Source organism: Actinia tenebrosa, unplaced genomic scaffold (assembly GCF_029948245.1).
Source record: "Actinia tenebrosa isolate PJP-AT-01 unplaced genomic scaffold, QUT_ActTen_1.0 PGA_scaffold7__59_contigs__length_16204524, whole genome shotgun sequence".
NCBI classification, from domain to species: Eukaryota; Metazoa; Cnidaria; class Anthozoa; order Actiniaria; family Actiniidae; genus Actinia; species Actinia tenebrosa.
The window spans coordinates 1,173,625-1,188,682 of NW_028292584.1; the positions used below are offsets into that span (position 1 = coordinate 1,173,625).

A 15,058-nucleotide genomic window follows, 5' to 3' on the forward strand; every position below is an offset into this window, starting at 1 on the left:
AGTTGATAGACTAATAGGTACAACGTTAAAATGTATTCATCGTTGGCTTACCTTCTGCCGTGGATGCAGTGCTCATTAGATTTCCCTTCAAACCTTATCTTTGATTACGACCTGCGTGATCGTTGGCGCGCTTTCTACTGTTACCATTTTTACCCCTAAAGCAGCCATGAAACGAGCACGCGCGGAATGTTATCATGACTTTCTGGGTGTGATTCCTAGGTGAGAAACATTATGAATGCACCCGGGTCGGCAGTTGTCTATTTAAGCGAGAAAATCCAAGGTTTCGACCTCATTTGCTCAGATTTGCTATACCAGTCAGTGCTAGACGGATTTTTGACCGTTTACCCTGCTCCCCTTCGGCGACGTTTCTCCATTATAACAGTTCAGTCGGGTGGCTTAATCACAGCCTCGGTAAAACTCGTGTTCCCAAAACTGAACCGCTTTTTTGAGGTAAATGGCTGCTTTGGCGGTGAAAATGATATACTGTGCGCTGTGTTCTTGTTGGAAAAGGCTGAGTGTAAAACTTTATCAAACATTGTTTTTATTAGTATCATTTTAGAATACGAATAAGGTGTTTGTTTCTTGAAGTTTTTAAAATAGAATTGAAGAACGGTAAACTCGATGTTTCGACGCCCTTCGGCGTCATTTTCAAGATGAAAGTAAAGCAAAGCAGTAATTCAAATTCAATTTATTACTTTGCTTTACTTTACTCTTGAAGATGACGCCCGAGGGCGTCGAAACCAGAGGGCGTCGAAACGTCGAATAGACTAGTCTTCAATAGTATCATTTTACTTGATATTTCTCAATGAAGCGCAGTCTTTATACCGGTGCAACAAAATCGAAAAAAAAGATTGTTTATACTAATTGTTTTTATATATCGACAAAATAATTAATATCACTCAAACAGAACATTCTCTATTTTATTGTATGCATGGAGGTATATGTATTAAACAAACACTAGTCTAGTAACTACCTATAAGAAACAAGTATTTTATTCATGTATTTTATGCACTGTTATTTTTTAGGAGTTGATATAACTCCAAAAGTGGAGTAGAAAAAAAAGGTACAGGATAACTCCTTTTTTGGAGTAACTTTAACTCCACTGATTTAACTCCCTTCCAAGAGTAAAATTTACTCCCATGAATAGTAACGTTTACTCCCATGAAAGAGTAACATTTACTCCCATGAAAGAGTGACTTCTACTCTACATGGGAGTTGTTTTGAACCCCCTAACAGAGTCAAATTTATCCTTTCGGAGTTGTTATAACTCCCTGTTTGTCACCTTTCAAAGGAGTAAAATTTGCACCTTTTCAGGAGTAGATTTTTTCTTGTCTTGCTTATTAAGCTTCATCAATTCCCACTGTACGTTAAAGAATAATAACACAAATGACTACAAAACTACATTTGGTTTAAAAAATATTTATTACATATAAATGCCGAATTGATAAGTATATTTAGTAACAACATTTTATGTCGCCTGCGTTCACTGCATGACATAATCTCTACTCATACTTCTTCATTTTTCAGTTACAGTCAAACCAGCTAACGTTCCTATCAAGGCTAGAAGATTCAGTTAATTATTTAGAATCTGATTTCGAGTTTGTTTTGAAGCTTGTATTTAATAATACGTGCTCAGATAAAAATCGTTTTATGTCTTCACAGATTTGTGCAAAACCAAAATTATTTCACTGTTGTATAGCTACCAACTCAAACCCATCTGTGTGGTGTGATACTTTGAGTTAATGCCGGGATCGAAGGTCATTACAACCGCCAATACAAGTTTCAAAAAAAATTCGAATTCAAATTTCTGTCTATATCGTTAATGAGCATGTTTGGCGCCATCGAGCGCCATCGACAAACACACTCATTAACAATCTTGTTAAATCTTTTCATTCTTTAACCATCGGTCCCTTTTTTCAATGTTCCAGCTGTGTGGTATATATTTTTCTACCGTATATATCAGTATTTCTTGAAGGAATACAAATCTTGGAAGACAGTTTCGTTTCGAATTTACCTCATCGTCAACAAGCTTGGTGAGGTGCGAGCCTCGTGCTTTACTCCGACAGAAACCAAAGCATCATACAATTCAGCACCCATAACCTATGATAGGACAAAAAAAGCTATTATTAATGATTTATCATACTCAGCAATATACAAGGATGCTTAAGCTTAAATAAGAGCATCGCTTTGCAGTTACAGAACACCGAAAGCTTTCAATTTCTTATCAGTATTAACATAACAAACTTAAGTTTAAACTTTCTGATCTAAATAATACGAAAAAAATAGTAATTTACCTGCACAATATATTGAATCCTTTGAAAGTAAGTCATCCATTACCACAAAAGTTACTTTTGAAATAAGAATTCAATGGGTTTTAGGCTGGTTTTTAACTTCAAAACCCCGAGACAAGCACTTTCCATCTCCAAGCTTCAGGACACTGTTGCAGGAAATAGTGATACTCTATACCAGGTCATAGTCCAAAAACATTCCTGGCATTGCCGATGTAAGATCCACCAATCACGATCAAGAAAATTTGATACATGTCATGTAATGTGCAAGTGGTCTAACGAGTCCAACTTTCATGTCCTGTGTGGTATAGATCTTGTGCGAAGACCTACAAAAATGTTCTCTCTTACAGAAACATCTGCTTCGCAAGCACATCATCGCGAAAGATACACAACAACACGATTCATAAAATGACGACTCTGGAAGTGTTTGAGTGCTCTAGCGCAAGTGAAGTTTATCTGACAAGCGAGGAGCGCCAAGAACTTTACCATCGGTCCGATCGGGCAGAGAATGGACAATTTGACCCACAAAAAAGCCGAAAACTGAATGAAAACGGCATATGCTTTTTCCCTTGTGAAATTTAAAGAAAGGAGTCGAGTGCTACAGGCAATTATAGATTTGTATACGATACGTCAGAGTTAAAATTACTCTAGGGTCGTATTAACGAAAATAAAAAATAGAGTCAAATTTACTCTGGTTGTTTCCGTCAAACATGAATTAAAAACAGCATGGTTTATCTTTTTTATCTAAAAATAGGCTTAAATCTACTCCATTATTGATAATGTACTCTTTATAGTAATGTTCAACTGTCGTCATTTCCAAAGAGTTAAATTTACTCTTGGAGGAATACATTTTACTCTTGAAAGCATTAAAATTACTCTCATTGTAGAGTAGATTTAACTCTCTTTCAAGTTACTCCACTCTGTAGAGTAACTTTAACTCTTTTGGTAGAGTTATATCAACTCCTGAAAAATAACAGTGTGTAGAAGTAAGTAATTTTCTTGATCCACACGGTAATAGTCGACCTAATATACATTATATATATATATATATATATATATATATATATATATATATATACACACACACTCGATTGCAGAAACGTTGTAGTATACATTTATACATATATCTAATTTATTCAGTATATTACTGATATGCAAAACAGAAAAATCGCTTTATTTATTGTTTGTTTCATTCAATTACTGTCAAAATATTTTTTTCTTGTCTATTAGATCGTATATATACATACATATATATACATATATATATATATACACTCGATTACAGAAACGTTGTAGTATACATTTATACATTTATACAAATAACTAATGAGATGCATAATGCAAAATAACCATTTCCAACGCTTAAAACCAACTGATTTATAATCTGTTCGATCTAATAGACAAGAAAAAGGGCAGGGCAGGGCAGGGCAGGGCAGGGCAGGGCAGGGTAGGGTAGGGTAGGGTAGGGTAGGGTAGGGTAGGGTAGGGTAGGGTAGGGTAGGGTAGGGTAGGGTAGGGTAGGGTAGGGTAGGGTAGGGTAGGGTAGGGTAGGGTAGGGTAGGGTAGGGTAGGGTAGGGTAGGGTAGGGTAGGGTAGGGTAGGGTAGGTTGAACTACTTACTTGTCAAACACAGCTTATATCGTTTGACAAACATGATTTTTCTCAAGACTCCGTCAGGGTGGGTTAGTCGTTGACCTAAATGGCTTTGCTCTTCATAGACCAAAGCAAGATCAAGTAACGGAAATCGTCTGTAAAAGATAAATAATATAAGGATAAAATGAAGTCATGCAAAATGAGGTTATGAAATTGTAAAAGGCACATTGAAACCAAAATGAAATGCAGTTCGCACAACACAGCAGATATCAATACGAACAGCGAAAAATTTTGATAACAACATGGCTTTGTAGGAATGGGTCATACTTACCCGAGATCATCAGCTTCAAGTTTGTTAGTGTTGATAGTGTTGATAGCGTAGACTTCAAGGTCGTTAAAGGGGACTAGCTCGTAAATCTTCCGAAATTCAATTCGGCTGAAATTTCAATAAAATAAACTATAAGGGTCTTATAATCACTGGTTAAAGTTTTTTCTTCATAATCCAATGCGAAGAATTATAATTTTACGAAATTGTATAGGTGTCAGTGACGTCACACACTCAACACTTAACATTGCTCCATACATTTCATTGTATTTTTTGATCAAAATATGCGTTCGTTTTATACTCAGATGCATTTTTTAAAGGTGGTTCACTACTTTTCAACATTTGATTTGAGCCCACTCGTTTTCCATATGATATCGCTTACTCGCTCGCAGACTAGCTCGTTCGCGATATCATATGGAAACTCGTTAACAAAAATGATATCAAGCTCTTAGCATGTGATAATCTCTATATATCGTATTCACTGACGTCGCCGCCAAATTTTCTGGGCATTGTATTGAATATGGTTGAATCAAAGATCTTGCGCTCAAAGTGATTATTCGAAAAAATAATCTCAACTAAACTTTGGGTTATAATAAGCTTTCGATACCGAGATATAAACGATCACATTTGCATGCTCATTCTTAAGTGTGAAATGTATGGGTCCCTCAAGGTCGGTGGACCTCCGTTATGCACCAAAATGCATGGCGGCCAAATTAATTGGGATTCAAATGGGCATGTGAAATATTGTGAATACCTTATTTTCTCGACAGACGATAGTCATGTCAGTTACGGGATTTCTGGTTTCTCGGAAAATTCTGATGGAAGGGTTTGATATTGAAAATATGGTTATTTTGGAGAGATAAAGATGCATTGAGAGTCAAGGCCTGGTTTAGAATTTCAAAAGCACAATAGACAGGTAAAGTAGTCTTGGTATCACTACGGGTGATAATGTATAAGGTACCATTTGCTGGCATGGTACCTGTGCAGATCCTCTCAACACATCAATGCAAGACCCGATTTTCATCTCACAAATTTTTCCACCATGGGTATTAGGATAACTGCAGCTTAACTTGACTTTTCGGCTCTGACAGTGTTCTAAAAAACGGGAAATTATATTTAAAAAATTCCTGTTTGAAAAGCAAATGCAAAAGACATATTGAAAAAAAGAAAAAAAAAACGATTAATATGTATGAATATTTTGATAAGCAGTTGAAAAAATATTTTGGCCTATCTTGCTCCAGAAATAACCTGAAATAGACAAAAGTGATATTAGAATATAGTAATAATAGAAATAGAAATCAAATCAAAATCAAAGAAATAACAAATGACAAAAATACAAACTATTTAATTTCTATAAACAATATATTAAAAAAATGAGTCATAACATATTTATGTTAAAAAAAAAGTAAACAAAAGAATAAAAATGTGAATATTATATAATTGAGTAACATACAAAACAAAGTCGATATATATGAGTATGATATTGTTTAAGATTTTTGAATATTTGTGATATTAAACATGTGCATATCACTATAATTTTTCAAAAAAAAAAAAAAAACTTGGTCAAAAATAAGTATACTGAAAGCATCGGGCCATTGTACTTCATTTTTGTACCTTTGATATATTTTCTTCCATTCAACCCATTTCCTCACCCACTTCACCCCTCCTCGGGCGCTTTCCTACATCCCCTTCTTCTCCTACTTCACTCCCTCCTCCTCCCCTTTCACTCCCTCCCCATCCCCTTTTACTCCTTCCTCATCCCCCTTCACTCCCTCCTCATCCCCCTTCACTCCCTCCTTCTCCCCCTTCACTCCTCCCCCTCCTTCTTCACTTCCTCCTCATCCCTTGAACCTTGAACCCTTCTCTTCCTCCATCATCCCTTCCTCCAAACCCTTTACTAAGTCATCTTCCCCCTTCACTGAGCCCTCCTCCCCATTCACTTAGTCCTCCTCCCCCTTCACTGAGTCCTCCTCCCCCTTCACCCCGTTAGTCCTTTAACCCTTTCCGCACCATCCCTTCTACTTGTCAGAGGATCACAACTTATTGTTTCTCGTTTCTAACTTAAATTTTGCCCCCTGAAAAATGGTTAATTTCAATAATGCAAGAATTCAAAAAGGTACAAAAATCAAACTTAATGGCCCACTTCAAATAAAGTACCTTTATTATTTGACCAAGACAACAACACCAGTCTAGTCTAGGTAATCTTGATACCTTTAAGATTCCTCAAATGTATGCTCACAATTCTGATGTTCAAAGCATTCGAACATCAGAATAGTAATCAAAAAGATAGTGCCACTAAGCATTTTCAAATGTGACAAATGCCTGGTAACCATATAACAATTTACTAACAGTATTTCTAGTCTTGTCCTCGGACCTCTTTACGTGCGCAGCGAAAAATCAACAAAAATGCATAAATACACAACAACCTATACTTGGCGAAAACTTAGGGGAAATGGCATAATTATAAGTTGAGTGAATGTTTTCGCAAAGAGATATTTTAAGCTATTATGTCAGTTATTACTATAATTATTTCTTGGTAAGATGGACGTGCCGTGCCGCGAAAGTGACAGTGCCACCCTTTGATTGCTAGAGTGGTGATCTAACTCAGCACCATTAAGGCATGGCTCTTTTGAGGAAGTGATGGAAAATGAGTTATTTATTCATCTCTTTGACAGTTTACTATGAATCTTTCCCAAATTTGGCTCGTAGTAGTAATTCTTCAAGGCAAGCAATTACCGCATATCTGTTACCATGGAAACCAGGTCACGTGACCACAAGGCCGCCATCTTGGATTTAAAAAAAAAATCGTTTGTAATCGTATTGAAACTACTTCAAAAGTCCTGAAAATCCATATTCCTTTTGATATTTGCAATACCTATATGGAACTAATTGGATATCTTGGAAATTATATTTAGTTTAATTTTTAGAATATTTTTAATTTTTTGGAAAAAATAGAAAATATTCTAAAAATTAAACTTAAAATAATTTCCAAGATATCCAATTAGATCCATATAGGCATTGTAAATATGAATAGTAATCTGCATTTTCATGACTTTTAAAGATGTTTCGGTACGTTTACAAACGGCTTGTTTAAAAATCCAAGATGGCGGCCTTGTGGTCACGTGACTTAGTTTCCATGGTAACCAAGGCTCTAAGGTTCCTTTTTTTCACAAAAGACATTAACTTGCCAAGTTTGGGAAGATTCGTAGAAAACTGGCTATGATATAGCTAATCAGTTTTTCATCTGAGAGCCATGCCTTAATGATGCTGAGAATGTACTGTGAGCCAGTCGTGTGCTGTAGCTTTTAACAATCACTCACAATAATAATATTGTATATAGGTCACAAAGTGTCTTACCTATGCATGTTTTCACTCTTGTTGTAAAAGTAGCATTGGCAGCTTCTCCATAATTATTACCCTGTAAGTTGAATGGATAAAATTAGTATCATCATTTATATGACCATCATTGAGTCAGTTTTATTTGGTTCACTGGCGGTCTTTCTCCTTCATATTCACCCAACTTAATTAAACAAATGAATGTCCCGGTTGATATTCTAGTTATCAACCCCGTTTTAAGTTTCTTCCCCAATGATGTTATGATAAGGCCAGAAGGCGGTTATATACCTTATACCTCGGGAGATAATAGTTAAATATGTATACCATCGGCTTCGCCTCGGGTTGATATACAACATCAACTCGGTTATGGTATGTAACATTTACCTAAACGCACAGACTAATGAAAGGCGAACTTAGCAATAATGGATATAAAGGATTGGCTGACAACTGCGTTTACATCATGATGAGAAAACGAACACGTGCTCGAGCGAAGTCGTCAAAAAAAAGAAGCAACTTATACCAACCGCTTATTTTGTTATACAGTGACATAAGTACTCTAGTAGCTGGAGCACCAGTGAAGCAGCAAACTCATCCGATAGACCTCCTGTTCCTACGTTTCCTTCTCTCGTATTCGCACCACAGTAAAAAAGTACGAGCGCATGTTTGGTGCTGCTTATTTCAATTACCTACCCCATTATGTGCAGTGATAACTGTCCTTACAAAGACTCTATATGTAGACCCAGGCTCTAACGGTACGTTATAGTAACCATGGTAATAGTTACCATCACCAATCGTAAAGTTACCAACTAGGCTAGAACCCAGGATCTCGGCTGTCACGTACGAATGGTTAACTTTGATGGATGATCTGTAGCAGTTAAGACTTGAAACTTCTAGTTTTGTGATAGTAATTTGAAAAGCTCTGCTGGTGCAAACAAATTAAATAAATAAATATTTGGACTGAAAATTTCCATTTCACTTCCAGGAAACGTTATATTCGGAACAAGGTCCCCTCCCAAAAAACCTTGATATTTCTATTGCTTGTTTTTAAAATACGCCCCAAGGATATATCAATGTCTTTACTGATCTGAGATACTCGACCAAATGACTTACTTTGTAATGTTTCTCTCTTTATCAGTTGTTGACGAATTAAAGACGAGCATTGCCGTTGTATATGGTGATCCATGAGTTTCCCCGCTTACTATAAATCGAGGAGCAGAGCTCGAGGCTAGGAAAACACAACAACAGATCGAAAATTTAAAAGCTTAACAAACTTGTACTTATGCTTATATATATTTTTTTGAAAAAGGTCAGCAAGACTACTATACTTATCATAAAAAGCCATTTATCATAAACAGTTAGTTCGCTGTTGAACTAAAAGGGACAGATGCAGATTTAGAGGAGGGCCGCAACCTCCTCATCAATCTTTTTATTAAGATGTTTTTTCAAACCGTTTTTTCTCATGAAATCCCAGACGTATAAAGGCTGGCGATAAAACATTGGACTTGTTTGTTTAGGCTAGGCTGTTCAAGTGCAATCAAGAGTCCTTCAACTTCAAATGTTCCATGTGTACGAATGGTCTGGATGACTTGATATATGACGTGCTGAATGTGAAATATGTAAGAGATTCTCATGTTCCGACTTACGAATATCAAAGTTTCTCATTGTCTCACCAATGTTATTTCTCCGCATGAACATTCAGATTTATAGATAACAGATGATTGATGTTTGTTGGAGTCCGGCTTGGTTTAAAGAGGCTCTTGATTTTCCTAGTTTACCAGAGAATAATGAACATAAACTTTCCGTCAGTAAACTGGTTAAGTTTCTTTAAGAAACGTCGGCTAAGGTGTTCGTAGTCTGTACAATAGGGAAGTTTAATGAACACTTTCTTCCTTTCATCAAAAAGATATTCTGGAATTATCTTTCCTTCCTCGCCTTGTTCTGTAGAAAGCAGTCGATGGTGGATTGAATGAAACTTTTCGGATCGATATCCAGCTTTTAGAAATGTTTTAGCGATCTGTTTTACATCACTGTTGCATCAATGTTTTATCGCCAGCCTTTATCCCTCTGAGATTTAATAAACTACTTAAACTGTTGTATATTCAAATTAACATCATACTGAAGATGACTTTCACAGTCGAAAACGTTTTATTTAAAAACTTTTTAAAAAAAAAACATCTTTTCTATCCTTGTAAATTTATATATTTTATCAAGAAGCAATGTCATGAATTCAAAGTATATTATTTTACTAGGAATAAAACAGTGCGCACTATTTCAGGGAGTGATAATAAACAATAACAGAAAAGGTTTGAGACACCTACAATATTGTACAATAAAATAGTTACAAGTAATATTTCAAAGCCGACAATGAGGAATGAATGGGATTTCAAGTCTAAGCAATTAGTTCTAGTCCGAGGTGAAGCCGAGGACTGGAACTAATTACGCGGACTTGAAATCCCGTCCATTCCGATGGTCATTAATTATTATTATTAATTGTTAATCATGGTCATTAATTATTATTATTAATTATTAATCGTGGTCATTAATTAATATTATTAATTATTAATCATGGTCATTAATTATTCGACTTGGAGTAACTGGAACAAAATAAATTCAGTCCTAGGACTGAATTAATTTTGTTGCAGTTACTCCAGACTGAATGCATTCCTTTCACAGGACTTTACCAGGTTTCAAGTAACATCATGTGACCCAAAAAATAGCCCATTGATTGACTGGTTTTCTTATGAATTATTAATGAGCATGAGAATAATATTTATGATATACATAACGTACCCATTTTACACGTGACACCAACGTCTTGGCTATGATAACAAATTGTATTTCCCCATCCAATGTGGCTGCAGTCTGCTATCGATGCTTCTCTTCCTGTGCAACCAACAAACATCAGCCATATTATACCCTTGACGTGCGTAAAGTTGGTAGTATTGTATTCCTGTACTCCAGGATAACCAAGCATACGACACACCACCTCAGCATCTTTCATGTCCCATCCAACATTACATACAGTACCCCACTGACCATGGTAACTGACCTCAAGTCGACCAGAAATGGCTGACCTTCCTCCAGCTAAACGAACTTGAACTGGTGGAGGATCTGTTGATTTGTACCAACATCACACATTTGGAAGAGAATAAGTAGAGATTTCACTAAAGCTATTGTCTTATCATCTCTTATCAACAAATAAACTAATAAGATGATTGGATTTGATGATATTATATTTAAAGGATTAGAGTAAAGTAAATTATTGTCTTTGTTACCTTCATTTGTCTGACAAACCACACCAACAAGATCTTTATTCGAACACCATGAATGAATACTCCACCATCCCAAGTGATAACACTCTGCAATCGACTTTTCTCTACCATTGCAAGCGACACTATACATGAGCATTCTTGTTGGTGTCTCTCCTTCAATGAACCGAATTGCGTGTTCAGCAGCTTTGTAACCAAGCATTCTGCAGATCACGTGAGCATCTCGTATATCCCACCATCTAGACCAATCACACACTACTCCCCAAGTTCCGTTGTACTTGATTTCTACTTTGCCGGTATGGTTTTGATCTCCCACCAGACGAACTTCTATTGCTGTCTCCTCTGGAAGAAATAGTGTTCAATAAATAAATAACGTTCTAATCATAGGCCTTACTTGTTTTGTTTTGTTTTTGTTTTTTGTTTTTTTTTTGATGTAAAGGGGGTAAAGATACACATGTTTACTCTCATACACTTTATATATAAATAGCTACTTTAGGGCAAAGAGGGGCTGCAGTCCCCCCTCCCCGCCGTAAAAAAACTTGGCTATGTTTCCTGAAGTTGAATAGAAAGCATATTTTTTTTGATACATGATAAAAATGTTTCATAGCATTTAATTTCCGATAATCCGAGTAGTGATATTTGTAAAACCTAGATGATATTTATGTCTTATTTTGTAACTTTATTTAGTTGTACCTGATGTTAGATTGCCACATATCACTCCAGCATCACGGCTGTGATCACATCCACTAGTGTTACCCCAGCCAGCATGACGACACTGATCAATAGATTCTTCGTATCCCAAGCAACCAAGTCCGTTAAGCCATATTGGACCAGTTCCTTTGATGCTAGCAGTTGTTGCTGTAACTGCCTTGGAGTAATTCAACATGTGACACACCACGTAAGCATCCCATATGTCCCACTCTTCATTGCATATGGTTCCCCAAGTACCTTTGTATCTTACTTCTACACGTCCTTTGTTAGGAGTCTTACCATCCATCAGACGAACAGCAATGTCATTTTTATTTCCTTTAACTGTATAATTGAAGAAACATCATAGTTTAAATGATGTTTCAGTTTTAAAATCATTAATAGCGGCTAAATATGTAAGTAGCAATTGTATACTGATATGAAATATGTGATCGTTAAAATATCTAATGGTATCGTTTATAACTAAAAATAAATTGAGTTTGGACTAGTTGCTGCTGTGACAAAAAGGAGCGTGCTTTTATTGTTCATGTTTTCATTTTTACGTTAAATCTAAAGCAACTGTTGTTAATGCTTTTAATCAATATTGGAATACGTTGTACTTTGTTCATGTAGGTTCATATATAGAATTCATACTGAAAGTACCATTGTCTCGCTCAGGCTTTAGTTGCACTTTAAAGTTACAATAACTGATTAAAAAAACAACATTTCTTTAACTTTCTCTAAGGCAAATTAAGGAACGACTATCGAATAGTCCTTTGGGGTTATTTTTGTGTGAAAACCTTCTCAGTTGACATATAATAAATCAGTTAATTACCGAGAACCGAGACAAATAAGCCATATAAAGCCTTAGGGCTCACGGCCCTGACCACGGTACTTGGGCTTTATATGACTTAATTGCCTCGGTTATGGGTAATTAACTCTTATATACTTAAACATAACAAGTGCGACCATTTTTGAGCACTAATGGAAAGTGCATTTCATTCTACATTTGGTATCAAAATCTGCAGAAATGTTTTATGCCGCTACATTTTCGTCCTACATTGCTTTCGACTTTGATAAATTAAATGATTTGTTGTGCCCAAATTATTAAAGAAATGCACTAAATAAATAATGTTTGATCATGTTCTAGACTCACCCTTAACCAACAAGAACACAATACACAGTAACAGTTGAAGGTGCGCCATCGATCATTCAGGTTGTTATCCAAGATAAGGCTTTTTAGGGAAATATAGTGACCGCTGTAGCCAAGGCAGAAGGTAAATCAACAATGACTACTGTCTGACACTGTGATCAGGTATAATTAGTAAATATATTGATTGTGTGTCAGAAAGTTCACACTGACATGTTTGAGAAGTTTCCAGAGGTTTATGTAGATTTTAAAAAAAAAAGTTTGACTTCTATTGATTATATAGGAAACGAATTTCAAGTCCAAAACAAAAGGAGCTTTGCACTCAGCAATTAAATACTTACAACTAAAAGTTCTATTTATGGTTCCAACTCCCTTTAGTTACCGTTGCTATGTCCCCCAAGAGCAACAAATTAGCTAGAATATCTTAGAATCTAAAACTCTGATAGCAGAAAATTGAGTATAAATTGTATATGTTTCAACGGTTTATAGTCTTATTTAAATAGCACCACAAGGATAGTGAGGCAATTTTCTATTCTTTTCATAGGGCTATAAACCGTTAAAAAAATTTATACTCATTTTTTTGTGATCAGAGTTTTAAATTTTAAAACCAAGTTGGTTATATGTAAAACTATTATGTAATTAAGTTGTTCGGATAATATTAAGGAAATTCGGATGAGTGGTGAGTAAAAGTGCTTGTGTGTTATCAGTGCGTGTGTTCTGGTCAGGGCTTGTGGACAAGAGATCAGAGTCAGTGAGTCAGTTAGTAAGAGCCAGCAGCAGTTAGCAAGACAAGTTGTAGAGAAGATTATGGTAAAGACTGGTAAAGCTAGCTAGTCTGACGCTTGTACTCTGTACGTAAGTAGTATGAAAGTGCCGGTTCTGCACCACGGGCCCCGTCGGGCCACCCCGGGCCAGTAGGGGGAGGGGGTGTTCTACGCGGATTCATAGCTAACATTCTATTAGATCCAGATTTTCCACTCGGTCGCCTCCGGATCTTGGATTTCGGATTCATAGTGGTTTTGAGATCATCTTTTATTTTAAAATTGATAGAGGGTGACATCATAATTATTATTCAATGCAGGATGAGGGAATTTTTTCTCTCATCGTATTCAATTTGCGTGACATTTCGATTGTTATTCCTAGTTTATTGTATGTCTACAGATTGATAGTTAGTTCGGTTTTTCTAGTTTTCGCTTGATCTTTTGATGTGCGTGATTGCCAGTCGGATTCGCCTCAGTGTAACTGTCGCTGCGATATATGCAAATATAATGAATAAACGTCATGCATCATGAGAAATTTAATTACATTATATTTATTTCGATTTAAAATCGTAAATTATGGCCTCTATTTCGCAGTGTGCGAATTCTCTGGTCGGGTAGAAGATCATGCAGACAATGATTATCATCAGACGTGAATTTGTTAAAACTTGCTTTATTGTCCATCATATTATGTGTAACATATTGTCGAGGTTCGCTGAATGCAGGAAATATTGACCACAAGTTTTTTTCACTCAAGTTTCTTTATTTTGCATATATAACTTCATTGGTTTACTGTTTAGTTTATACTTTTGAACACGGTTACAACTGCTTAGAAATTTTCCAACTTGGGCAAGGACTTCGCGATTGCTCTCAATTGTTCTTAGTCTCCCTCGCATCCGTTTTAAGTGTCGGTCGTCACGCATCGCACCCTCCCCACAAACGGCTGCTTGCATTCGAACTACATTCCTTTCTCATTGTTTGGCCAATCACAAGACGGGTTACATATTTAGAGAACCGTTCGCGGGCGTTCGATCTGACCAATCACCGTGCAGCTTTTATTTCAGGTTTCATAAGAATGTTTTCCATCTGTTCCTTTAAATTCTGTATTGTTTTGAGTATGGGTGGTTGTAAATAACTTTGACGTTCGAAATAGTTAGACATGGATGTGATAGTGGCATCATACTCTCCACCATACTGTGATAATGTTGTTGTAGGATTCGGCTGGAAAGCAGTCTGATCATTGGGGTGGAACATTAGTTCTGAGTCTGCATTCTTCTGGTGTGTTTGGCTTCAGATCCACGAAAAGATATCCATAAGGGCGTTTTACAGCGGCCTTGTACTTTTGAATGAACTGTTCAGTCTTGCCTGGATACATCTGCTTTCCCAAAGTCATCATTCGTAATTTATCTCTCGGGTTTTTAAAAAGAACGAGGTACGCGGCATTCAGACTCAAGGTGCGCATAATTTTTCCTTGAAAGTAAAGATTCTGCATAAGAAAAATGACACTCAGGTTTCGATGATGAGATCCTTTGATGAATAAGTTCCTGATTCTCTTATCATTGGACGTCTCTGTCATTTGGTCGTCAATCACAATCAAATTGTTGATCTTAGGGTTAAAATAATCTTCATTCAGGTCGTGCGGCATGCCTTTT

At 36.2% G+C, this 15,058-nt stretch overlaps 1 protein-coding gene across 2 annotated transcripts; it reads right to left on the reverse strand.

Annotated features, from left to right (window-relative positions):
* Positions 1–1,403: 1,403 nt before the first annotated feature.
* LOC116295585 (scavenger receptor cysteine-rich type 1 protein M130) lies at positions 1,404–12,781 on the reverse strand. Of its 2 annotated transcripts, none has more exons than XM_089039714.1 (12): positions 12,655–12,781; positions 11,505–11,843; positions 10,818–11,153; positions 10,333–10,653; positions 8,653–8,767; positions 8,233–8,461; positions 7,564–7,624; positions 5,186–5,454; positions 4,213–4,317; positions 3,909–4,036; positions 2,295–3,251; positions 1,404–2,100 (listed from the first exon to the last, which is right to left on the reverse strand). In XM_089039714.1, exons 1-8 carry the CDS (start codon positions 12,701–12,703, stop codon positions 5,387–5,389), a joined length of 1,518 nt encoding a protein of 505 aa, XP_088895840.1. In that variant the 5' UTR covers positions 12,704–12,781; the 3' UTR covers positions 1,404–2,100; positions 2,295–3,251; positions 3,909–4,036; positions 4,213–4,317; positions 5,186–5,386. The 2 variants fall into 2 exon arrangements, with proteins under 2 accessions (XP_088895840.1, XP_088895839.1); XM_089039713.1 differs by having other exon boundaries at positions 8,233–8,464.
* Between the last annotated feature and the right edge of the window lie 2,277 nt (positions 12,782–15,058).